General features: G+C 46.4%; 1 protein-coding gene across 2 annotated transcripts in view; it reads right to left on the bottom strand.

Annotated features, from left to right (window-relative positions):
* reps2 (RALBP1 associated Eps domain containing 2) overlaps positions 1-27,944 on the bottom strand; it is a 282,650-nt gene that overhangs the window by 113,990 nt on the left and 140,716 nt on the right. The window contains exon 4 of one of the 2 annotated variants that reach the window (XM_070893049.1): positions 24,328-24,451. In XM_070893049.1, coding sequence (XP_070749150.1) covers positions 24,328-24,451 — 124 coding nt within the window. The remainder of the gene's footprint in view (positions 1-24,327; positions 24,452-27,944) is intronic. The other variant, XM_070893050.1, reaches the window with a different exon arrangement.

Raw genomic sequence — 27,944 nt, 5'->3', positions numbered from 1 at the left:
AACCTACTGCATGACATCACGTGCACTTTTCTAATCATCCGAAGGGTAGACAGATGAACACTTTAGTGAGATGAAGCAAAATAAGAATTGTTAAGCTGCTTTATTTTACAGTCAGTAAGTGAATGTATAGAATAACAGTCATAGCAAATTCCACGTTACATTCACTTTATTTCCATCCTGAAAATAAGAAATCACACCACACTATCCCAGTCAGAGGGCTAAGTAATGCTTTCTTTTGGTCAGTTCCATCACGGAATTGAACTAAGTAAGTATTACTCTGGGCCTAGTCAGTTCTCTTCAGGTAGACTGGCCAAGGCCCCTACCTCGCAACAAATCTTACCAAGTGACCTTGAACAAGTTTTTCCAGTTCTTTAGTTTCCCCAATGGGCAGGGCTCGATCTTCAACCATTTCCCTGTCCAGGGGTTAGGTTGTGGGGCTGCCAATTAACTGACTGCTGCCTTGGGACCCCCATCCTGGAGGCTCTTGGCAACTAACTTCCGCTGGTTTCGAAACGAATACGGCTAACCAAACACAATGAGCCTTGAACAGTTCACAGGAAAGACTCAACAGCTCTCACTACTTGATCAGAAGATGGGCCACATTCTGTCGACCAGCCTCGGCTCGAATATACATCGTTTTCCTCCCCAACCCCAGCTTCATGCAGCAGAGAGGATTTTCAAACCAGTGAGCAAAATTGAACTTGAAAGTATATGTCATACCCAAATCCTCTACGGCAAAACAGTGAAATGTGACAAGTACGCACACTTCATTGACATATTTCTGACAACTAAAATCAAATTAACTTCAGTCTGCATTCACAGATCAAAGCCTAGTTCAAATATGACATATCATCAATACGGCAAGCCACAATGTTCAGATAATGCAGCATGACTAAAGTTAATCAGATCTGCACTTTTTTCCAATAATTGGTTAAACTGATGCTTTTGGTCTACCAGTACAATAGAGTTATCACTGAGCTAATCCATTTCAAAATACACAAACTAATGTTAACACCGCACAAAGTATCCCTAATACCTAGAATGCAACGTTCCACATGGCGATAAATCCGCGCATAAATTACTGACGGGTGGGATATTTGGCCAGGGTCTCAGATCATAATTCATTCACAAAATATCACGAATGTTGAAGCCCGTGGGATCCAGGGCAAAGTGGCAAGTTGGATCTAAAATTGGCGTAGAGGTAGAAGCAAAGGGTAATGGTTGATGGGTGTTTGTGACTGGAAGGATATTTCCAGTGGGGTTCCGCAGGGCTCAGTACTGGGTCCCTTGCTTTTTGTAGTATACATCAATGATCTAGATTTGAATATATTGAGTATGATTAAGAAGTTTGCAGATGACACTAAAATTGGCTGTGTGGTTAATAATGAAGAGGAAAGTCATGGACTGCAGGAAGATATCAATCTACTGGTCGGGTGGGCAGAACAGTGGCAAATGGAATTTAATTCGGAGAAGAGTGAACTAATGCACTTGGGGAGAGCTAATAAGGAAAAGATATACAGTTTAAATGTTAGGCCACTTAGAAGTGTAGATGAACAAAGAACCTTGGAGTGCTTGTCCACAGATCACTAAAAGTAACAGGCCAGGTGGATAAGGTGGTTAAGAAGGCATACGGAATTCTCACCTTTATTAGCCGAGGCATAGAATACAAGAGCAGGGAGGTTATGCTTAAATTGTATAATACACTGGTTAGGCCACAGCTGGAATACTGCATGCAATTCTGGTCGCCGTAATATAGGAAGAACGTGATTGTACTGGAGAGGGTGCAGAGGAGATTTATGAGGATGGTGCCTGGAATGGAGAATCTTAGCTATTAGGACAGATTGGATAGGCTGGGTTTGTTCTCCTTGCAACAGAGGAGGCAGAGGTGAATAAAATTTTGAGGGGCCTGGATATAGTGAATACCAAGGGCCTGTTTCCTTTGGGGGAGGGGTCAATTACAAGGGGGCATAGGTTTAAGGTGGTTGGTAGAAGGTTTAGAGGGGATTTGAGGGGAAGCTTCTTCACGCAGAGGATTGTGGGGGTCTGGAACTCGCTGCCTGGAAAGGTGGTAGAGGCAGAAACCCTCACCACATTTAAAAGGTGCTTGGCTGGACACTTGAAGCGCCATAACCTGCAGGGTTATGGACCTAGAGCTGGTAAGTGGGATTAGACAGGATAGCCTCTTGTTGGCTGGCACAGGTACGATGGTAAGTACTTCAGGGAATCTAATACGGCCAGAGTGGTCTCCTGGATGATTTTCGATCGTCTGGATGGGTCGGAGAGGAATTTTTCCAGATTTTCTTCCCCAATTGGCCTGGGTTTTTAACCTGTTTTTTGCCTCTCCCAGGAGATCGCATGCTCTGGGTGGGATGGAGTGTAGAATGTTGCGATACATGGGGTAATCGCAGTTGTGTGGGGCGGGCTGGTTGGGCCGGATGCTCTTTACCTGTCCGCCATTGTTCATAGGTTTATATGTAACCTTCAGGGTTGCTGACCGAGGGCCATGTGGCTCTGTCGGCCGGCGCAGACATGGTGGGCCAAAATGGCCTCCTTCTGCGCTGTAAATTTCTATGTTTCTATTTTTGGATCAAGTTCATGGCCTGAAGCATAGAGTGCAGCACTTTCTTAGATTAGACGGTGCCTGAATATAGGCCCGAACTTGGTGGCCTTATCACTCACTGCTGCCGAGTTTGTTTGGCAGTCTACCCTCAGTGCCAGTTTCCACTAGGCCTCCGCCGGCGGGAGGGGAGGACCGCTGGGAACCACCCACTGACTGCTGCTAGCGCACAAGGCGCACAAGTGTCCTCCCGCCCGCCGAGCTGGCAGATTCCTCTGGGCGGGAAGGACCACAGCGTGGAGGCAGGTCTAACCCCAATGGTAAGTATAAGGACCTGCAAAAAAAGATTAGTAAACGTCTTTAATTTTTTTTCCCAGCGATTTATGTGGTTGGGGTCCCCTGAAGGTTTTCCAGTGTCTTGTTTTGTGTAAATGTTTATTTTTATGTGCTGCCCCCTACCTGGGCCACACTCAATCCTCTGCGGCACTTTGGCGATGATTGCATTCGCTGCCGAGATTGGGAGCTCCCGCCCGCTGCCGACCAGATTCATGGTGCAAGTCTCTTTTTTGCCGCCAGGCGGTTTTTCAAAGGCTTTTTTACGAAACTCCCGCCCAAAGCACAGTTAGGTATCTCGGTGGTCCTTTGGGCGGCACTTAACTTCCAGCAAGTTTGGGCCCCAAGAATCCGGCAATTTTAAACCAGAGCTGAATGTTAACGTGCTTCTTGCTGTTGTGTATCTGTAAATCATGCGCTCCCATGTTCCGCCACCAGGGAGCGCATCCCCTGAAGTCCCAAGGGATCCCAGCATCCCTTGAGAGCTCTGTACAGAAGCCGGCCCCAAAGGCCTGTTCCTCACTCTGGAATGTCTTATTAAAGACTGAGGTCACTGTTACTTTAACCTCCCTGTGTGCAGCCTCATCTGTGTTAGGAACACAATAACTGGCGAAGAGAATACAAATCCAACGCAAAGATGCAGCAAACTATGTGCATCCTGGAGAAGTCCTCGGAGGGTAAGGACTGGGAAGCCTATGTCAAACGGTTACACCAGTACTTTGTAGCCAACGAGCTGGACGGAGAAGGAAGTGCACCAAAAAGGAGAGCGGTCCTCCTCACGGTCTGCGGGGCACCGACCTACAGTCTCATGAAGAATCTTCTGGCTCTGGTGAAACCCACAGATAAGTCATATGAGGAGCTGTGTACACTGGTTCGGAAGCATCTTAACCCGAGGGAGAGCGTGCCAGCGATCTGAAGGTTAGAAAGTGGCAAGCTACGTCGCTGAGCTAAGGCGGCTTGCAGGACAATGTGAGTTTGATGGCTACCTGGAGCAGATGCTCAGAGACTTTTTTTACTGGGCACTGGCCATGAGACCACCCTATGAAAACCTTTGGCTGTAGAGACACCGACCCTCAGTAAGGCCAGTGCGATAGAACAGGCATTTATGTCCACCAGTGACAACACACAGCAAATCTCTCAGCACACAAGTGCTAGCAATGTTCATAAATTAACTGGAACTGTGTTTGCGAGCAGAAATGTACAGGGCAGAAACCACGTGTCTGCAACTGCCAGCAGGTCTCAGGTGACCCAGGTGACTCAAAGTCCGCAACAAAGGATGAATGCAAGGCAATTCACACCTTGTTGGCGTTGTGGAGGCTTCCATTCAGCCTATTCATGCCACTTCAAAAGGGTATGTTTGCAAGAGCTGTGGAACAATGGGGCACCTCCAACGAGCTGCAAGCTCTGCAAAACCTGCTAACCACCATGTGGCAGAGGAAGATTGGTCCATGGTGGATCTAAGCAATTTCGAGTCTCAGAGAGAGGAGGCAGATGCTGAAGTACAGGGGTACACACATTTTTGACGAAATGTCCACCTATAATGCTAAATATAAAATTGAATGGCTTACCCGTAGCCATGGAACTGGACACTGGCGCTAGCCAATCCATCATGAGTAAAAAGATGTTTGAGAGACTGTGGTGCAACAAGGCATTCAGACCAGCCCTGAGCCCCATCCACATGAAACTGAGAACGTACACCAAAGAGCTCATCACTGTCCTGGGCAGCGTCATGGTCAATGTCACCTACGAGGGCACGGTGCACGAACTGTCACTCTGGATTGTCCCGGGCGATGGCCCCACACAGCTTGAAAGGAGCTGGCTGGACAAAATCCACTGGAACTGGGATGACATCCGAGCTCTATCACATGTCAATGAGGCCTCATGTACCCAGGTTCTTAACTAATTTCCTTCCCTTTTTGAGCCAGGCATTGGAAACTTTTCCGGGGCGAAGGTGCGGATCCACTTGGTCCCAGAGGCACGACCCATTCACCACAAGATGCGAGCGGTACCTCTCATGATGAGGGAGAGAGAATGGAAATCGAGCTAGACAAGCTGCAACATGAGGGCACCACCTTCCCAGTGGAATTCAGTGAGTGGGCCAGCCCGATTGTTCCAGTACTCAAAAGTGATGGCACGGTCAGGATTTGCGGCGATTATAAAGTAACTATTAATAGTTTCTCGCTACAGGACCAATACCCGCTACCTAAGGCAGACGACCTATTTGCGACACTGGCAGGAGGCAAGGCATTCAGCAAGCTCGACCTGACATCGGCCTACATGACGCAGGAGCTGGAGGAGTCTTCGAAGGGCCTCACCTGCATCAACATGCACAAGGGACTGTTCATCTACAACAGATGCCCGTTTGGAATTCGGTCGGCTGCAGCGATCTTCCAGAGAAACATGGAGAGCATACTCAACTTGGTACCATGCATGGTGTTTTTTCATGACGACCTATTGGTCACAGGTTGGGACACCGTCGAGCACCTACAAAACCTGGAGGAGGTCCTCCAGCTACTGGATCACGTAGGGCTGCGGCTGAAGAGGTCGAAATGCATCTTCATGGCAACAGAAGGGGAGTTTTTGGGGAGAAAGATCGTGGCGGACGGCATTCGGCCCTCAGACGCCAAGACAGAGGCTATCAGGAATGGGCCCAGGTCACAGAACGTCACAGAGCTGCGGTCGTTCCGGAGACTCTTCAACTATTTTGGTAACTTCCTACCGGGGTTAAGCACCCTCTTCGAGCCCCTACATGTGTTATTGCATGAAGGTGAGAACTGGGTATGGGGATAAAAACCAAGTAATTGCTTTTGAGAAAGCCAGAAACATTTTATGCTCCAACAAGCTGCTTGTATTGTATAACCCGTGTAAAAGACTCGTGCTAGCATGTGATGCATCGTCGTACGGAGTCGGGTGTGTATTACAACAAGCTAACGTTGCGGGGAAGTTGCAACCTGTCGCCTAGGCCTCCAGGAGCTTGTCCAAGGCCGATAGGGCCTACAGCATGATTGAGAAAGAGGCATTAGCATGTGTGTTCGTGGTAAAGAAAATGCATCAGTACCTGTTTCGCCTCAAATTTGAGCCGGAAACCGATCACAAGCCCCTCATATCCCTGTTCGCTGAAAACAAGGGGATAAATACTAATGCCTCAGCCCGCATACAAAGGTGGGCACTCGCACTATCAGCGTATAACTATACCGTCCACCACAGGCCAGGCACAGAGAACTGTGCGGATGCTCTCAGTCGGTTAGCATTGCCCACCACGGGGGTGGAAATGGCGCAACCTGCAAACTTGTTGATGGTGGCGCAGCCCGCAGAATTGTTGATGGTCATGGAAGCGTTTGAAAATGATAAATCACCCGTCACGGCCCGTGAGGTTAGGTCTTGGACTAGCCAAGATCGTCTGCTGTCCCTAGTAAAAAGCTCTGTACTGCATGGGAGCTGGGCCAGCATCCCCATTGAAATGCAAGAACTAATCAAGCCATTCCAGCGGCGAAAGGACAAGCTGAACATTCATGCAGACTGCCTATTGTGGGGTAACTGCATAGTGCTACCCAAAAAGGGCAGGGAGACGTTCATCTCAGATCTCCACAGCACACACCCGGGTATAGTAATGGTGAAAGCAATAGCCAGATCCCACGTGTGGTGGCCCGGTATCGACTCTGACTTAGAGTCCTGTGTACGGCAATGCAGTGTGTGTGCTCAGTTCAGCAATGCGCCCAAAGAGGCACCACTAACTAAATTTGTGGTCCTGGCCCTCCAGACCATGGTCGAGAATTCATGTCGACTATGCGGGCCCGTTTCTCAGTAAAATGTTCCTGGTGGTGGTGGATGCTTTTTCAAAATGGATTGAATGTGAAATAATGTCGGGAAGCACCTCCACCGCCACCATTGAAAGTCTGAGGGCCATGTTTGCCACCCACGGCCTGCCTGACATACTGGTCAGTGACAACGGGCCATGTTTCACCAGTGCCGAATTTAAAGAAATCATGACCCGCAATGGGATCAAACATGTCACCTCGGCCCCGTTTAAACCAGCCTCCAATGGGCAGGCAGTACAAACAATCAAACAGAGCCTTAAACGAGTCACAGAAGGCTCACTCCAAACCCGCCTGTCTAGAGTACTGCTCAGCTACCGCACGAGACCCCACTCGCTCACAGGGGTGCCCTCCGCTGAGCTACTCAATAAATGGACACTTAAAACCGACGCTCACTGGTTCACCCCAACCTGCATGATCAGGTAGAGAGCATGCGGCAGCAACAAAATGTAAACGATGGTCGCGCCTCTGTGTCACGGGAAATTGATCTGAATGACATTGTGCTAAACTATGGACATGGTCCCAAGTGGATCGCGGGCATGGTGATAGCTAAAGGGAGTAGGGTGTTTGTAGTCAAACTAGACAATGGACAAATTTGCAGAAAGCACCTGGACCAAACGAGGCTGCGGTTCACAGACTGCCCTGAACAACCCACAGCAGACACCACCTTTTTCAAGCCCACTACACACACCCAAAGGATCAACGACAGCACCCTGGACCTGAATCAGGAAATTGAACCCATCACGCCCAACGGCCCAGCAAGGCCAGGCTCACCCAGCAGCACAGCGAGGGCACAGCCAACACACCAGAACAGACATTTGTACCGAGGCAGTCCACTAGGGAAAGAAAGGCTCCTGACCGCCTCACCTTGTAAATAGTTTTCACTTTGACTTTGGCGGCAGGGGGGGGGGGGGGGGGGGGAGTGATGTTGTGTATCTGTAAAGCATGCACTCCCATGTTCCGGCACCAGGGAGCGCATCCCCTGAAGTCCCAAGGGATCACAGCATCCATTGGGAGCAGTGTATATTGGACATTGGAACCAGTTCTGGGGGAGGTGGGACCAGTACAAACCGGACGGTCTGCACCTGGGCAGGACCAGAACCAATGTCCTTGGGGGAGTGTTTGCTAGTTCTGTTTGGGAGGAGTTAAACTAACATGGCAGAGGGATGGGAACCTATACAGGGAGACAGAGGGGAATAAAATGGAGACAGAAACAAAAGATAGAAAGGAGAATAGTAAAAGTGGAGAGCAGAGAAACCCAAGGCAAAAAACAAAAAGGGCCACTTTACAGCAGAATTCTAAACGGTCAAAGTGTGTTAAAAAGCCAAGCCTGAAAGCTCAGTGCCTCAATGCGAGGAATATTCAGAATAAGGTGGACGAACTAATTGCACAGGGGTATGATGTGATTGGCATCACGGAGACATGGCTCCAGGGTGACCAAGGCTGGGAACTCAACATTCAGGGGTATTCAGCATTTAAGAAGGATAGACAGAAAGGAAAAGGAGGCGAGGTGGCGTTGCTGGTTAAAGAGGAAATTAATGCAATTGTAAGGAAGGACATTAGCTTGGATGATGTGGAATCGGTATGGGTGGAGCTACGGAATACCAAAGGGCAGAAAACGCTAGTGGAAGTTGTGTACAGGCCACCAAATAGTAGGAGAGTGGTTGGGGACAGCATCAAACAAGAAATAAGGGATGTGTGCAATAAAGGTACAGCAGTAATCATGGGCGACTTTAATCTACATATTGATTGGGCTAACCTAACTGGTAGCAATGCGGTGGAGGAGGATTTCCTGGAGTGTATTAGGGATTGTTTTCGAGACCAATATGTCGAGGAACCAACCAAAGAGCTGGCCATCCTAGACTGGGTGAGGTGTAATGAGAAGGGACTAATTAGCAATTTTGTTGTGCGAGGCCCCTTGGGGAAGAGTGACCATAATATGAATATGGTGGAATTCTTTATTAAGATGGAGAGTGACAAAGTTAATTCAGAAACTAGGGTCCTGAACTTAGGAAAGGTAACTTTGATGGTATGAGGCGTGAATTGGCTAGATTAGACTGGCAAATGATACTTAAAGGATTGACGGTGGATAGGCAATGGCAAACCTTTAAAGATCACGTGGATGAACTTCAACAATTGTACATCCCTGTCTAGAGTAAAAATAAAACAGGGAAGGTGGCTCAACTGTGGCTAACAAGGGAAATTAAGGATAGTGTTAACTCCAAGGAAGAGGCATACAAATTAGCCAAAAAAAGTAGCAAGCCAGAGGACTGGGAGAAATTTAGAAATACAGCAGAGGAGGACAAAGGGTTTAATTTAGAAGGGGAAAATAGAGTATGAGAGGAAGCATGCCGGAAACATAAAAAATGACTGCAAAAGCTTCTATAGATATGTGAAGAGAAAAAGATTAGTGAAGACAAATGTTGGTCCCTTGCAGTCGGATTCGGGTGAATTTATAATGGGGAACAAAGAAATGGCACACCAATTCAACAAGTACTTTGGTTCTGTCTTCACAAAGGAAGACACAAATAACCTTCCCGATGTACTAGGGGTCCGAAGGTCTAGTGAGGAGGAGGAACTGGAGGATATCCTTATTAGGCGGGAAATTGTGTTCAGGAAATTGATGGGATTGAAGGCCGGTAAATCCCCAGGGCTTGATAGGCTGCATCCCAGAGTACTTAAGGAAGTGGCCCTCGAAATAGTGGATGCAATGGTGATAATTTTCCAACAGTCTATTGACTCTGGATCAGTTCCTATGGACTGGAGGGTTGCTAATGTAACACCACTTTTTAAAAAAGGAGGGAGAGAGAAAACGGGGAATTATAGATCGGTTAGCCTGACATCAGTAGTGGGGAAAATGTTGGAATCAATCATTAAGGATGAAATAGCAGCACATTTGGAAAGCAGTGATAGGATTGGTCCAAGTCAGCATGGATTTATGAAAGGGAAATCATGCTTGACAAATCTCCTGGAATTTTTTGAGGATGTAACTAGTAGAGTAGACTGCGGGAGAACCAGTGGATGTGGTGTATTTGGACTTTCAAAAGGCTTTTGGCAAGGTCCCACACAAGAGATTGGTGTGCAAAATCAAAGCACATGGTATTGGGGATAATGTACTGACGTGGATAGAGAATTGGTTGGCAGACAGGAAGCCGAGATCGGGATTAACGGGTCCTTTTCAGAATGGCAGGCAGTGACTAGTGGATTGCCGCAGGGCTCAGTGCTGGGACCCCAGCTCTTTACAATATATATTAATGATTTGGATGATGGAATTGAGTGTAATATCTCCAAGTTTGCAGATGACACTAAACTGGGTGGTGGTGTGAGCTGTGAGGAGGACGCCAAGAGGCTGCAGGGTGATTTGCACAGGTTAGGCGAGCGGCCAAATACATGGCAGATGCAGTATAATGTGAATAAATGTGAGGTTATCCACTTCGGGGGCAAAAACACGAAGGCAGAATATTATCTGAATGGCGGCAGATTAGGAAAAGGGGAGGTGCAGCTGACCTGGGTATCATGGTTCATCAGTCATTGAAGGTTGGCTTGCAGGTATAGCAGGTGGTGAAGGCGGCAAATGGTATATTGGCCTTCATAGCTAGGGGATTTGAGTATAGGAGCAGGGAAGTCTTACTGCAGTTGTACGGTGCCTTGGTAAGGCCCCACCTGGTATATTGTGTTCAGTTTTGGTCTCCTAATCTGAGGAAGGACGTTCTTGCTATTGAGGGAGTGCAGCGGAGGTTCACCAGACTGATTCCTGCGGTGCAGGTTCGAAGGGCCGAATGGCTATTCCTGCACCTATTTTCTATGTTTCTATGTTTCTGTGGCAGGACTGACATATGAGGAGAGACTGGATCGACTGGGCCTGTATTCACTGGAGTTTAGAAGGAAGAGAGGGGATCTCATAGAAACATAAAATTCTGATGGGACTGGACAGGTGAGATGCGGGAAGAATGTTCCCGATGTTGGGGAAGTCTAGAACCAGGGGACATAGTCTTGGTCCTAAATGGCTTACCCCTTATCCTGAGATGAGGAGGAACTTCTTCACTCAGAGTTATTAACCTGTGGAATTCCCTACCGCAGAGAGTTGTTGATGCCGGTTCATTGGATATATTCAAGACGGAGTTAGATATGGCCCTTGCGGCTAAAGGGACCAAGGGGTATGGAGAAAAAGCAGGAACGGGGTATTGAAGGAATGATCAGCCATGATCTTATTGAATGGTGGTGTAGGCTCGAAGTGCCGAATGGCCTACTCCTGCACCTATTTTCTATGTTTGTATGTTTCTATATATGCCGGCCCCTAAGGCCTGTTCCTCACTCTGGATTGTCTTAATAAAGACCGAGGTCACTGTTACTTTAACCTCCCTGTGCGCAGTCTCATCTGTGTTAGGAACACAATACTTGCTCCATTCCAAGCACTCAGAAAATGCTCCAACCAGCTGACGTCTGTTACACTGGAACTCTGTTTTCAGCACAACAGGGCATTACTGTGGCTGGGCTTCGCTGCTCTTCACTTTATGTAACTGCTGACCTCATTTTAGATTTAGTGTTGGAGCTATTTTTAAATAGCAATCTCCTGATGCTTTAAGTGCAAAGGCGACACTTTTTTTGCCTGAAAAGTAACAACTGATTCTAGTATTTATCAGTTTAACTGTAATGTTGATGTCATGGCTCAGTTGTAACAGTCTCATAACTGGACTGTGTCAGCTGTTCACAATAGTATTGTGTGACAACACCACGTAGCATGCTCAGTTTGCCATTATCATCATGGCCACCATCACTGGTGGTAGATTCATTAAACTAACTCCAACTGGAAAGCATGGGGCTCGATGGTAGAGGAAAACATCATCCATTAGTCGTGAAAAAGGACTGGAAGAAGCACAGAACTGGAGCAGATTGTTAGTTGAGTTAGGTGTTTGAACTGCTTGCCTGGCCTTTGCTCTCAAGGTTCATAATGTTGTCCAAATCTCTCTCATGTGTTACTGCTAGCCATTTTTTATTCTCGAAATCACACAGAACAGTCACCATAAACCCAGTAAACACTGTTTAAAATGCAATGCTGCTGACACAGCAGACTATTAACCTTTGTCGAAGTATGTGTCACGGCCTCAGTTCTAGAGTTCCAGCTTATTCAGCAAACTGTGGTTCATTGCTCCAACCCTGAAGCAAGAAAGATTATTTGAAATAAAAAGTTTTTACAGCCCAATGTAAAATGAGAGATTTATAAAGTGGCCGCCTTCTCATAAGGTCTCTGCACTGATTAATCGTACCATAAAATTGATATGCTTTTTTTTTAAAAAAGAAAAAATGTGCTATAATTTTAACGGATAATGCAGTGGCAGTTATAAATCCAGCAGGTTCTCGTCTCTGTGCTGCTGGAGGTTTCACTATGATAATTTACAAGCGCATCAAATTGTACATCAGTGTATTCCTCTAGTGAGTGCAACATATCTACATTCACTTCTTACGACAGCTAATCAATCGGCCTATTAGCATTTAGTCCATAATGTTGCTAAATTTAATTTAGTTATGTGCCAGGGAGTAGGTAGGGCGGGGCAGAGGAGAAATTAATATTTCAGGTCGTTGACACAGTCAAGTGTTTTCTCAACTAATTTCTTGTTGCCAAAAGATTTGTTAACATTGGTCCACTAATTATTGGAATTTCCCAAGATTTTGTGTACATGTTCACTCTGAAGCCATGAAAAAAAGATACATTCTAACAATCATAAAGTGTACATCATTATGGAAGCAACACTAACCAGGAGGGTGCCAACTTTCTGCTCAGACACATCCCCCCTCTAATCTACACAAAGCAAGCTGAAGAGGCCATCTACTGGATCAGTGCTGTCGCCTTGACTGGCAGAACCTACTAGGACAGGAACAAAATCCAAGATGGTGCATGGACTTCATGCAGGAGCACAGTTGGGTTGGCAACAACATAAAATGCCGACACTTTGCAGAGGAAGCCATGATAGAACTGTATGGTCAGCAGAGTCACACCTGGAGTATTGTGTACAGTTTTGCTTTCCTTACCCAAGGAAGGATATACTTGCCATTGAGGGAGTGCAACAAAGATTCACCAAAATGATACCTGGGATGGGGGGGGGGTGGGGGAAAGGTGGCAGATTGTCCTATGAGGGGAGATTGAGTAGACTTGGTCTATATTCGCTAGAGTTTAGAAGAATGAGAGGTGACCTCATTGAAACTTTACAAAATTCTTATAGGGCTTGACAGGGTAGATTCAGGGAGGATGTTTCACCTGGCTGTGATGTCTAGAACCAGGGGGTCACAGTCTCAGAATAAGTGGTTGGGCATTTAGGACTGAGATGATGAGAAAATTCTTCACTCAGAGGGTGGTGAATCTTTGGAATTCTCTACCCCGGAGGGCTGTTGAGGCTCAGTTATTGAGTATATTCAAGACAGAGATCGATAGATTTTTGGATATTAAGGGAATCAATGGAGATAATGCAGGAAAGTGGAGTTGAGGTTGAAGATCAGCCATGATTTTATTGAATGGGGGAGCAGGTACGAGCAGCCTCCTCCTGCTTCTAATTCTTATGTTCTTATGAGAAGGAGCAGCTGAAGTTAAAATGGAAGCACCTGGCAGCGAATCCCAGCTTCAGCTGCTCCTTCTCATAAGAATTAGAAGCAGGAGTAGGCCCCTCGAGCCTGCTCCCCCATTCAATAAGATCATGGCTGATCTTCAACTTCAACTCCACTTTCCTGCATTATCTCCATTGATTCCCTTAATATCCAAAAATCTATCGCTCTCGGTCTTGAATATACTCAATAACTGAGCCTCAACAGCCCTCTGGGGTAGAGAATTCCAAAGATTCACCACCCTCTGAGTGAAGAAATTTCTCTTTCCATTTCATATTGTCTGCTGCATCTTAAACTATTTCTGCAGGTTACAGTGAATGCTTGCTGCATGGTTATCATTCTCTTCCTTGCAGTACGCGATTGCAGCGTGGGCGGGACCATCGGCGGTGTCGGGGCCCAGGTGCAGGAAGTGAGGTGGCGAGCAGCAGAGGAGCGGTGAAAGCTGGGGCCAAGGAGAGGCGTGATCGGGGCCCAGGAGAGGCAAGAGTTTGGGATGGTGGGGTCGTGGCCCAGGAGCGGCGGGGTCGAGGTGTGGCAGGGTCGTGGCCTAGTAGCAGCGGAGTCGTGGAGTGGCAAGGTCGGAGTCAAGGAGCCCAGCTGCGAGGCAGAGGCCCAGAAACCTCGCAGCGTATAACAACAGCGGGGACGGGGCCCAGGGAAGGTGCAGCACGGGTCAGCCCACACTGCGATCTATGGACAGCAGGAGTATGTGTGCATACTAGGTCCATATAGCAGAGCTTGGACTCCAGTCATCTCAGTTAACCCTTGCCACTGGACCACGAACCTTACTCTGTCAAGCCCATGTGGTGGTTGATGTGCAACGGCCACTCCACATTAAAGGAATTCACGCACAGGCATCTTCCATCCTTCAGGATATAGTTCGGGAAACACCTGTGAGCTCATCGTTTTGGTGTGGAAGCGGGTCACCCTCGAATTGATGGAGTGCCTAATACTACTATACCTTGTAGTACTTCATAGAAATTGCAGCAGAGGTCATCAATTTAGCTCATCATACCTATGGTGATGCTCGGTCTTCAACAGGAGCTACCTATTCTAATCCAGTTTGCCTCCTTCCACATGTGCAATACTTTTGACAATGACGTGCCACCTCATTTACTTTATGTTTTCACACACATTTGGAACTTATTCCATTTCATATTCATCAGTATAAGTGCATTATTTATTCAATATAATTCACTTTTGCTGACAAATAGGGCCCAACTTTCCCCCCTCTGTAAAAACGGTGCAAGTGAGGTGCACCAACTTTCTAGACTAAAAAGGGCGCCGAAAAGTTACCTTCCAATTCTCCCTGTTCCTCAGTATGTCTTCAGCCTCGGCATGGCACAGCACATCCAGTGGGGGGGCGGAGCCAGGTCCCGGTACTGAAAACAGTCCCGCGACCTCTGCACATGCACGCTAGAGTGTGCGCGCATGTGCAGTAGCTCCTCGCAGCCCAAATCTCTGCGACTCTGCAGACTGTGTGGGAGGGGCCCGAAGCACGCCGCCCCCTAGCCCTGGCCAAATGCGTTCCCTAAGGTAGGACTTCTATTTTTCGTGTGTTATTTATTGATTGATTGATTGCTTATTACTTTGGTCTTGGTGCTTTAGGTGCAGGATTCCTTCTATTTTTTATTTGTTAATTAATTGCTTATTACTTTTTGTGCTTTGTTAGTCTTGGTGCTAGGTGCAGGTCCTCTCAGCTTCTTTGTATTTTTTATTTGTTATTGAATGCTTATTTTTGTGCTTTGTTTAGTGCTTGGCGCTTTAAATGCATTTATGCTTCTTTAATGTTGTTGTGAAGGTTTCCCTTCCCCCCCATCTCTGGCAACCTGCATTGATTTCTTAGCTTACCGCGGACACATATGCTGGCCTAAGTTAGTTTGGAGTAACTTTTAGCTGTCTAAACTTGCTTAAATGGCCAAAACAGGCGTAAGTGGCTGGCAACTCCCCCTTCTGGGAAAAAAAATTAAACTTAAAAAAAACCTAACTCACTTACACTGGAGCAAATTAAATGGGCAGAATTATTCAAAAAAACATCTAGTTACTCAAAAAAAAACTACTCCTGGGGAAACTTAAGCCCATTGATCTGAGAATAGGGTTCAATCACAAATCCCATTAAGCACTGAATCCTGAAGTGAATTCAAGGGTCTGATAAAGTCATCTGGCAACTTAGTTAAACAGTACTGACTGAAGGCTAGAAACCGCGCCACATTTTGCAATTAATTTAAATAATGTGGCTTAATTTGACAATTTGGAAGGACAGGCAGAAAGGAAAAGGAGGTGGGACAGCACTGTTAATAAAGGATGAGATCAGTGGGTTAGTGAGAAACGATATTGGCTCAGAAGCTCAAGATGTTGAATCAGTTTGGGTGGAGATAAGGAACAATAAGGGGAAAAATTTACTTGTGGGTGTAGTCTATAGGCCCCCTAACAGTAGTTACACTGTTGGACGGAGTATAAATCAAGAAATAATGGAGACTTGTAAAAAATAAATGGCAATAATCATGGGCAATTTTAACCTTCATATTGATTGGACAAAGCAAATTGGCCAGGGTAGCCTTGAGGAAGAGTTCATAGTGTATTTCTGGGATAGTTTCCTTGAACAGTACGTTGCGGAACCAACCAGGGAGCAGGCTATCTTAGACCTGGTACTGTGTAATGAGACAGGATTAATAAATGATCACCTAGTAAAGGATCCTCTAGGAATGAAGTGACCATAATATGGTTGAATTTCAAATTCAGTTGGAGGGTGAGAAAGTTGGATCTCAAACCAGTGTCCTAAGCTTAAATAAAGGAGACTACAAAGGTATGAAGGCAGTGTTGGCTAAAGTGGACTGGGAAAATAGATTAAAGTGTGGGACGGTTGATGAGCAGTGGCAGACATTTAAGGAGATATTTCAATACTCGCAACAAAAATATATTCCAATGAGAAGGAAAAACTAAGAGAAGGGATAACCATCCATGGCTAACTATATTTAAATGTCCGGTTACATATCTGACCTTTGGGACCCAAGCATGACTGTTTCTCCGCACCTCACGTGCATGAGTCATGTTTTTGTCCAAGATACATCAAGTGTTATCCAATCCAGCACCTTTTCATTTTGAACTTGCTCTAGGTTATGTTGTATACTACTGAGTAACCATGCTCGCTGCGCCATATGTTGGGGTAAAAAGACTTCTCTTCAAGGTGGATCCCCTGAAATAAGGGATCGAAACCCACCCGTATAGCGACCACGGAATCACTCAGACGAAACCTCGGTTCAACCGATCTTTATTTCAAACATAGGCAGGGGAAGAGTTCCGATGAATCCTTCGAAATACAAGAGTTCTACATGCACAGTTACACAGTTTTTCGAGGTGTGCGACCCTCCGACAAAACTTCTATGACCACCGATTGGCCAACAGCTTATCAGCGGAGCTTCATTGATTCATAGACCTTTATCAGACCGGCTGCTGAGTGGTTTCCCTTCTGGAATATGTTGTCCTACAGTGTCAACTTTGCTTCAGTTTCTCATAATGTGTTGGTTAACCTTGTTTCCCAGGGTTAGCTGTGCACCTGGTTTCTTATCAGCCAATATTATCCCTTTCCCAAAGAACTCCAGCCAAAACTATCGCATTCCCATGAGTGCAGCTGCTGCTACAATTTATGTTTCCAGACAGCTTACGTACTACTGTCCTTGGTAGGTGTTGTTCTGCACTGAATATGTAAGTTTCTATTTTCTATCAATCTGTACTAAAGTTCAACACAGTTGATGGTTCATTGACCATCAAGCTTTGCTTCTTAGCCTTTCTCCAAAAACACATTTGTAAGTGAGTTTTATAAGCGAGCTTTACATACATAAGCAAATGTTACATACAATCTATCAATAGGCGATATTACAATCCCTATCATAAGGTGGAGGAACTCCCGACTCCTCACAAACTCCTAAAACTGATAAGCCCTTTAATGTGTGTTAGTATCCACTTTAGTGACCATCTCTCCGTCTACTTCCACTTTGGTGACAATAATTTATCCCCTTACAATACTTTACCCTCTTACAATATCAAATTGAAAACAAGGGCATACAATGTGGCCAAGACTAGTGGGAGGCCAGAAGATTGGGACACTTTTAAAAGCCAGCAAAGAAATAAGAAGAAAATGATAAAGAGAGGGAAGATAGATTATGAAAGTAAACTAGCACAAAATATAAAAACAGAGTTTCAACAGGTACATAAAAAGGAAAAGAGTAGCTAAAGTAAATGTTGGTCCCCTAGAGGATGAGACTGGGGAATTAATAATGGAGAACAGGGAAATGGCAGAGACGTTCAACAAATATTTTGTATCGGTCTTCACGGTAGAAGACACTAAAAACATCCCAATAGTGGATAATCCAGGGGCTACAGGAAGGGAGGAGTTTAATACAATCACCATCACTAAAGAAATAGTACTCGGTAAAATAATGGGACAAAAGATGACAAGTCCCCTGGACCTGATGCCTTACATCCTAGGGTCGAAAAAGAAGTGGCTGTGGAGATAGTGGATGCATTGATTGTGGTCTACCAAAATTCCCTGGATTCTGGGGCGGTCCCAGCATATTGGAAAACCGCAAATGTAACGCCCCTATTTAAAAAGGAGGGAGACAAAAAGCAGTATCCTATAGACTAGTTAGTCTAACATCTGTCGTTGAGAAAATGCTGGAGTCCATTATTAAGGAAGCAGTAGCGGGACATTTGGAAAGTCAATGAAACAAAGTCAGCATGGTTTTATGAAAGGGAAATCATGTTTGACAAATTTATTGGAGTTCTTTGAGGATGTAATGAGCAGGGTGGATAAGGGGAAACTAATGGATGTGATGTATTTGGATTTCCAGAAGGCATTCGATAAGGTGCCACATAAGAGGTTACTGCACACAATAAAAGCTCACGGGGTTGGGCATAATATATTAGCATGGATAGAGGATTGGCTAACTAACAGAAAACAGAGAATCTGGGAAAATGGGTCATTTTCTGGTTGGCAAACAGTAACTAGTGGGGTGCCGCAGGGATCAGTGCTGGGGCCTCAACTATTTACAATCTATATTAATGACTTGGATGAAGGGACCGAGTGTAATGTTGCCAAGTTTGCTGATGATACAAAGATGAGTGGGAAAGTAAATTGTGAGGAGGACACAAAAAATCTGCAAAGGGATATAGACAGGCTAAGAGAGTGGGCAAACATTTGGCAGATGGAATATATGTGGGAAAATGTGAGGTTATCCACTTTGGCAGAAATAATAGAAAAGCAAAGTATAATTTAAATGGAGAAAAATTGCAAAGTGCTGCAGTACAGAGGGACCTGGGGGTCCTTGTGCATGAAACACAAAAAGTGAGTATGCAGGTACAGCAAGTAATCAGTAAGGCAAATGGAATGTTGGCCTCTATTGCAAGGGGGATGTGGTATAAAAGCAGATAAATCCTGCTGTAACTGTACAGGGTATTGGTGAGGCCACACCTGGAGTACTGTGTACAGTTTTGATCTCCGTATTTAAGGAAGGATATACTTGGATTGGAGGCTGTTCAGAGAAGGTTCTCTAGGTTGATTCCGGAGATGAGGGATTGACTTATGAAGATAGGTTGAGTAGGTTGGGCCTATACTTATTGGAGTTCAGAAGAATGAGAGGTGATCTTATTGAAACATATAAGATAATGAGGGGGCTAGACATGGTGGATGCAGAGAGGATATTTCCACTCATTGGGGAAACTAAAACTAGGGGACATTGGAGCCCGAAATTCAACAACTTACCACGCACTAACGCCCAAAAATACAAGTTTCATCGAAAAAAAGCCACATTTACCACCCAGCAGTAAATTCCAGTGTTAATACGGCCGGGCAGTATTCGATACTATCTGCCCATGTATTAACACCAAAAATGGTTTAATTAAGATCCGTTTACCACCGGACCTTAATACCGTCCTGAAAAAGCAGGTCTTACTGGATCTTATGTAGGCGGTATGGACAGATTTGTTTGATATTACACAGACCTTTATAGTTCTCCACAGTTTGATGTAATTTTAAATGCATTGTAGTATTTTCTAGTGTTAGGCAATAATATAAATGGTCTAATGAAGCCTTATTTACTCTTTTAGTCTGTCTCACTCACATTACTCTCGCTCACTATCATAGGCAGTCCCTCGGAATCGAGGAAGACTTGCTTCCACTCTTAGCATCAATTCTTAGGTGGCTGTACAGTCCAATACAAGAACCACAGTCTCTGTCACAGGTGGGACAGATAGTCGTAGAGGGAAAGGGTGGGTGGGATTGGTTTGCTGCACGCTCTTTCCGCTGCCTACGCATGATTTCTGCATGCTCTCGGTGACTAGACTCGAGGAGCTCAGCGCCCTCCCGGATGCACTTCCTCCACTTAGGGCGGTCTTTGACCAGGGACTCCTAGGTGTCAGTGGGGATGTTGCACTTTATCAGGGAGGCTTTGAGGGTGTCCTTGTAATGTTTCCACTGCCCACCTTTGGCTCGTTTGCCGCGAAGGAGTTCAGAGTAGAGCGCTTGCTTTGGGAGTCTCGTGTCTGGCATGCGAACTATGTGGCCTGCCCAGCAGAGCTGATCAAGTGCTTCAATGCTAGGGATGTTGGCCTGGTCGAGGACGCCAACGTTGGTGCGTCTGTCCTCCCAGGGGATTTGTAGGATCTTGTGGAGACACCGTTGGTGGTATTTCTCCAGCGACTTGAGGTGTCTGCTGTACATGGTCCATGTTTCTGAGCCATACATGAGGGCGGGTATTACTAAACTTTGAGCTTGGTGACAGTTTTGAGGGCCTGGTCTTCAAACACTCTTTTCCTCAGGCGGCTGAAGGCTGCATCGGCACACTGGAGGCGGTGTTGGATCTCGTCGTCAAAGCCTGCTCTTGTTGATAGAAGGCTCCCGAGATATGGGAAGTGGCCGCTCAGCAGTTGTGGGCCCACTGTCTATGGCCTCATCAGCGACTTGCTAGCCCCAGAGAAGACAACAATCAAAACATATGCAGAGCTCGTAATGATGATACAGGAACAGTTCAAACCTAAGGAGAACATCCTCACAGCCAGACACCGGTTCGACACCCACCGGCGGCCCGAAGGCCAAGAAATCGCAAAATATGCTGCAGACCCGAGATGATTGGCTGCACCATGTGATTTTGGCAACCACCTCACCCAAGCGCTGAAGGACATTTTCGTTATTGGAATCGGTCACGAGGGCCTTCGCCACAAGCTGCTCTCTGCGGACACCACGGTCACCCTATAGAAGGCAATTAACGTGAGCCAGACGTTCATGGTTTCGGCCTGCGATTCCAAAGGGATGACTCACAGCCAGGACTCTAACCCGGCAAGTTACGTGAACCGACTGGCGCCTTTTCAGAAGCAAGGCTGCTGCTAGCAGTCTCTCAGGGTAGAGAGAACAGAGCCCTGAGTCCCGCAACCCTGAGTCCACCACGTGGGGCCAACTGGCCCACCCCATGCTGGCGCTGTGGAGGAAATCACAGGGCCCACCAGTGCCGCTACAAAGATTTGCAAAGGCTGCAACACGAAGGGCCACCTCCAGCGAATGTGCAAGAGAAATTGTACTCACCGAGTCAATGAAGAGTTAACCGATCATCTGGACTCCAGCGCTGATGAAAAGAGTAGAGTCCATGAGGCAGCTCAGCCCCACGATGAGGAGTACGGAGTTTTTACCTGCACCACCGAGAGCTCTCTGTTGAAAATGGAAGTCGAAATCAACGATGTTCCAGTCACGATGGAGGTGGACACAGGGGCGAGCCAATCGCTGATGAATCAGGCGAACTTTGATAAACTCTGGGACAATCCAATCGAACGACCTAAAATAATCCCAATCCAAGTGAAGCTGCTCACCTACACAAACGACACCATCCCAGTCGTTGGCAGCGTGGATGGCCAGGTGCACAAGTTACCTTTGTGGATCGTTGCTGGTGAGGGTCCAATGCTGCTAGGAAGAAGATGGATGAAACAAATCTGTTGGAGCTGGGAGAACCTCCAGCCTCTGGCGATCGACGTCCTACGTGGCCCCAAATTTGGATCCAGCACAGCACCTGAGAAACCAGCCGCTCAACTCGACTGAGTAGCGACGACACAGGCTCAAAGACCCGACCTCACCTCCAGGCTCCAGTGGCAGGACTCCGGAGGAAGAGAATCAACACAGAAGGCAACTTCCCTGCTTCCGTGGCAGAATCTGGGGAAAAAAGGATCACCGCAGCCTACCTAGTGGAGAGAAAGAAGATGGCGCCCGAACCACAGGGTGAAGCACCTGAAGTAAAGACGGCGGCGGCCAGACCACCAGGGGCAGCGTTGAGGGAGCAACACGTGATGTCGAGCCGCGAACCAGATTGGGGTGAAGATTGCAATGCCCTTTTAAAGGAGACTGGCAACCCATCACAATTAAAGGGACAGTTCCACTCTTTATACAGCGATGCCGGTGATACACATGTAGACAATGTAATTGACAAATGCAAGAATGTAAATGTAACTAACCATGTTAAGTCGGGCGATTGCAGTTGGAACTAATGCAATATGACTGTAAATGAAGTAATGATGTACGATGCCGGGTTCTACATGTACGCCGACAAAAACAAGGGCAACCTCCCATCAGAAGCACCCAAGTCTAGCAGGCTACTCGATCATGTAGCCTGCGCCCCCGGGACCAATGTGATGCCCCAGGGAGCGTGGCCACACACAGAGGAAGCAGACCAGCTGCAGGGCCAGCGATCAGCGGACGGCAAAGGTACCGGTACCCTGCCCCCAATCGGCTCTACCTCTCTGGCCACCAGGAGCAAGAGGCGAGCACCCTTCAGCTCTCCCAACGGGACCTGGGATTACCAGGCTCCCACTAATTGCTGAAGGGAAGCAGGGAGACACCGCAGCCCTCAAAGGAGGACAGGGAGGCCACATACTCCTGTGGCTCTGCCCACCACTAGGCAACGGCAAAGGCCCTGAGACTCAGCCAGATGAGCGATCTGAGCCCACCCAGCTGGCAGGGGACACAGCGCCACCATCAGACAACCTGGACACAGTCCGGGCACTCTGGAACTAGCGTCCTCACCCACCTGCACCTATACTGATAGAGACCTAGGGGTCACCTGTACACGATAGGTAACCAGGTATAAAAGGGAGCTCACCACACTGTACCCTCACTCAGGAGCTGTAATAAATTGACTAAGGTCACCACAGTTCAAGTACAATACCTTGCCTCATGGAGTCATTACTAGAGTGGTTACAGATACAATAACTCACTTTGCGCCCCCCCAAGCGAGCTCACTCTCTTTTCCCACCCCACCCCCACAGCGATCTCACTGTCTTCTCCCTCTTCACACCGCCTCCCCCCAGCAATCTCTCCCTTTCTCTTCGACCCATCCCACTCCCGGCCCCCATAGCGATCTCAGGCCGGCAGTCTCATCGGTGCCTCTCGGGGGCGCGGAGCTTGATAGCCCCACACGCATGCGCACAACTTGGGAGCTGGAGATTCCCAAGTCAATAGGCCTCCTCCGCCGCACACTGCCCACTGCACTCCGCTCCAGTTATCGCCGAGAAAAGCAGGATGAAATTCGCGCCCACTCGGCTCCAGCGGTACCGGGCAGTAAAAAAATCATGCACTGCCTGAGGACCGCTGAAAAATGGGCGGAACTTGGGTTTCACCAAATTCGGGCCCGTAGTCTCAGAATAAGGGGCCGCCCATTTAAAACGGAGATGAAGAGGAATTCCTTCTCCCAGAGGGTTGTAAATCTATGGAATTCTCTGCCCCAGAGAGCTGTGGAGGCTGGGTCATTGAAGATATTTAAGGCTGAGATAGACAGATTTTTGAGCGATAAGGGAATAATGGGTTATGGGGAGCGGGCAGGGTAGTGAAGCTGAGTCCATGATCAGATCAGCCATGATCTTATTAAATGGTGGAGCAGGCTCGAGGGGCCAGGTGGCCTACTCCTGCTCCTATTTCTTATGTTCTTAATCCAGATAATTGCTTAGTGCTAAATACTAAATCACTATAATCAACATTACTTAAAAGGAACTGTATTTTGTACATTTGCAGTTATTTTATGGCGCCAGTCAGCAATACTGGGTAAAATGGGTTTTAATCTGTCCTATAACTAAAAATTAATAGTGTAGTTGGACTTTTATGGAGAGATTTATTTTGCAATTAAATCACGCAGGTTCCATGCATCTAAAATGTGAAAAAGACTGACTTGAAGATTGAACAACTCCTGGTGTACAAACTCAAGAGCAGCAGCAGGGAACTAGATTTTATACCTTATACGTCGCTGGAAGCAAATTAAAACAATAGATATTGAGGTCCTGACGATAGTTTGATATGAACCACTCAAGTAACTACAGGCATGGTTTGCATGTCCCCCTTTCTTGTACAGTAAGAATTATATTCCACAGTTTCCTCTTATCTCCTTCATCGTTTATAGCTTCTCACCTTCGGATAATGCTCCTCTGACTGAGAAATGTATTTAGTAGGCCATGAACCTTTTGCACACGGAGGAGTGATTAAAACTCAAGTTCCTCGGGGAAATTTCCCAAGCATCATCTAGTCTGCATTCCTCAACTGTATGGCACCACTGATGTGAACTCATTTTCCCTCAAGTGCTCAAATGCCTGGTACTGAATTTTAATCACAGAATCGTGTACCATGATTTACTATTGACATTTTAAGTAGTATTCATGGAGGGGGATTTAAATGAACGGCTGCTGGAATCAATCAAATTTACTTGAAGTTTCCTTCCAATTCATGTTAGTTAAAACCACTGGCACTGGGTTGTAGACAAAGATAAATTTAATCAGTGATGACAGTCACTTGCCACCAACTGTAAAAATCAAAATAGAGACACAGATGCACAACGTTCCTTCAGAGTTAATTCTGCTCCTGACTTTGCAGCATTATTCTGGGTACACTCACTTTCCTGGCAGGCTTTTGGCAAAAACAAAATCTGCTGTTTATGACACTCAATCATGGAGAAATATCCTTGCCAACTCAAATGCAGACACACACATGTAGCTTTAACCCACCTGCGTGATTTTGATCAAAGGCAACTCTTGGTCTCCCATCTCCACTTGCTGCTTGACCTTTTTGATAGGAGGGTGAAGGAGGAGGAGAGGTGAAGGGCAAAGTAGCTGCAGACACAGGCTCCTGCTTCAAAAGGAACAGAGTAGTATTTCAGTCCATCAGCAGCACACAACAATACTTCAGCCACTAGATTTTACCAATGAGTAGCCTTTGTTCACCAGACTGATTCCCGGAATGGCAGGAATGACATATGAGGAGAGACTGGATCGACTGGGCCTGTATTCACTGGAGTTTAGAAGGATGAGAGGGGATCTCATAGAAACATATAAGATTCTGACAGGACTGGACAGGTTAGATGCAGGAAGAATGTTCCTGATGTTGAGGCAGTCCAAAACCAGGGGGCACAGTCTAAGGATAAGGGGTAAGCGATTTAGGACTGAGATGAGGCGAAACTTCTTCACTCAAAGTTGTTAACCTGTGGAAATTCCCTACCGCAAAGAGTTGTTGATGCCAGTTCATTGGATATATTCAAGAGGGAGTTAGATATGGCTCTTATGGCTAAAGGGATCAAGGAGTATGGAGAGAAAGCAGGAAAGGGGTACTGAGGTGAATGATCAGCCATGATCTTATTGAATGGTGGTGCAGGCTCGAAGGGCCGAATGGCCTACTCCTGCACCTATTTTCTATGTTTCTATGTTTCTAATTGTCCCACTGACGATAAAGCAAAGATATATCTGCGCAAAATCCATTTCATTATCCACTGCAAATATCATTCCCGAGACATTTTAAAAAGGAAAAATAGGCTTTCTTGATGGCTTGCTGGGTAAAAGCACTAATGATATAGTACTATACTGTAGAGACCAAAACGTTCAATTCCTGGTGTGTGCAGAGTTGGAAAATCTCGGCTGGGGCACTGCAATTCGCCTCATCTGCCAAGGGTCGTGGAAAAACTACACGGGATGTGGGGGAAAAAGGTCAGCCACGGTTAACCTCCATCACTATCCAGTGACTCCAGCTGGAAAGTGTATGGGTGTACATGTGAAATGTTGGGAGAGGACAGGAGCGCAATTCCACAGTGAAATATCCCATGGGGGGTTTATTTTGTTAGAGCAATCAAGTAACTCATTGCTAAACAGCCTAGATTTCTTGTGCTCAAGTGGGACTTGAACCCACAATCATTCTGACTTAAAGGCAACGTGTGCTACCCACTGAACCATAGCTGACACTCAGCACTTATGGACAAGGCTCACAAATGATTAATGGTTACTTGAACAAAGTACTGTAGAGCTGGATGCCACCAAGGAGTTATCACCCTAAGGAAAGGAGGGTTGAAAGTGGCTTACACCCAAAATGAATACGAATTAATATAAAAATATCTGAAGTCATTTTCATCTCATTTATATTTCGGTTTTCTCCCGCTGATCCCCTCCCCACCACTGCCAGAGATGCCTTTTTCATGTCCCTAATTTAATGTGGGAAATTGAACCTGCATGCCACCGCTTTATGGCACTTCATATGTTGATGCTCCAGCAACTAGAATTGGATTTTCCAGTTCTACTCGCTTGGTGACTCTTCCTTGGGTAGAGTTTCATCAGTGTCTGCCACCCTCCAGTATGGCAGGCAACTAGCCATTCTTCACGTCTTGGTCTGGACAGTGAGCCTTGATTAGCTGATTGACAGTGAGGTTTAATTTGGTCTTCACCAGACAAGCACTTCAAGCTGGAGAGAAATTAGGGATAAATCCTATCCTAAATTTCCCCCTCCCTAGCCCAGGAAAGTTGAAGCAGAGTGTCGCATTAGCGCTGGAGCCCTAGTCGAGACCAGCCAACTCGCCACAAACCAGGGACCAAACCTGGGAACTTTTTGGATTGTATGGCTCAACAGCATACCACACAGTGCACTTATCCATTGAGCTGAGCTATCGCTGGAGCTCTTTGTTTGATTCTATCACCAGTCACCATCCAGTTTAAAAATATCAATGAACAGAAGTCGGTCACCATCAACAAATACGGAGTCCTAGGCCTTTAATTGAAGGGGAAGGAAAGTCTAAGGGGAGTATTTTTTGTTTCAAATTCTCCTAATTTATTTTAAAAATAGATTGCTATTCCATACAAAGGCCAGTTTTATTTTTTGAAACCCCCATGTTGGTTCACCTTCAACCAATAGATCACTCCATGACACCACTGATACGAGTGTCCTCAAACATTGCTAAATAACTCAAGAGTGAACAATTGAAGTTACTATTTCAAATTAGACTGGCAATTGTTCAACCTTGGGACTGCCAGAGGGACAGTGACTTGCCAGGGTCCCATGCTGCTGGATTAGCCCTCAGGCGAGTTTTAATTCGTGGCTTTATCATTTTACACCATTTCTAAGGAAGTTGCATATTGAACACACTCAAGTGGTGTAATGAACTGAGTGGCCTGACTTCTGAATCCTTGGAGATGAGGTTAATGTAGAATCAAGTGTTTCAATTTGCTTGACCTCTTGTACTTTCTAAAATGTCTTCCAATGGTGCAACCGTTCCTCTCTTCTCCGCATTCTAGGGGAGTGCTGCTCTACAACTGCTCAGAAACATATTTCACAAAGTAACATATGGGGTTCAGCACAAAAAGTGCTCATCAGGAAATGCTGCATTATTGGGGCCAAGTTTCGGCCTGAGTTGCTCCTGTTTTTTTGGAACAACTGGTTTGGAATGGAGTATCTTAGAAATTTGAATTCTCGGCATTTAGTTTGCTCCGGTTCTAGTCAGTTAGAACAGTTTCACTTTGGAACAGAATTTTTTTTCCAAAAGGGGGCGTGTCCGGCCACTTACGCCTGTTTTCAAAGTTTAGGCAGTGAAAACTTACTCCAAACTAACTTAGAATGGAGTAAGTGAAGATTTTTGTACGTTCGAAAAAACCTTGTCTACACTTCAGAAAATCAAGCGTAGGTTACAAATTAGGCGTAGGGAATGGGGGGGTGGGTTTAAGAGGGAAGTTTACAAACATTAAACACTTCAGTTTTACAAATAAAGAGCCATCATCAATAATAAATGATAAATACATCAATAAATCAATCAAAAAAAATAATAAAAAATAGAAATTTAAAAAAAATCAATAAATAAAACATTTTCTACTTACCGACTGCAGCACCGGGAGTCCTCCAACAGCGTGCTGGGATGCCCCCCTAGCCCCCCCCACCCCCCCCCCCCCCGCCGCAGTGTGTCTCTGTCAGTGTCTCTATCTCTTTGTCTGCCTGTGTGTGTCTGTCTCTCTCTCACTGTCTGTCTGTGTGTGTGTGCCTCTCTCTCTCTGTGTCTGTGTTTCTGACAGCGAGGGGGATGGGGAGAAGGGAGCGAGGAGGGAGGGAAGGAGAGAGGAGGGAGGGAGGGAGGGAAGGAAAGAGGGAGGGAGGGAGGGAGGGAAGGAGAGAGGGAGGGAGGGAAGGAGAGAGGAGGGAAGGAGAGAAAGGAGAGAGGAGCGAGGGAGGGAGGGAAGGAGAGAGGGAGAGAGGGAGAGAGGAGGGAGAGAGGGAAGGAGGGAGGGAAGGAGGGAGGGAAGGAGGGAGGGAAGGAGGGAGGGAAGGAGGGAGGGAGGGAGGGAGGGAGGAGGGAGGAGGGAGGGAAGGAGGGAAGGAG

Source organism: Pristiophorus japonicus, chromosome 11, assembly GCF_044704955.1.
Source record: "Pristiophorus japonicus isolate sPriJap1 chromosome 11, sPriJap1.hap1, whole genome shotgun sequence".
NCBI lineage: Eukaryota > Metazoa > Chordata > Chondrichthyes > Pristiophoridae > Pristiophorus > Pristiophorus japonicus.
The sequence above is the reverse complement of the archived record's forward strand: the minus strand, read 5'-3'. Positions and strand labels throughout refer to the sequence as shown.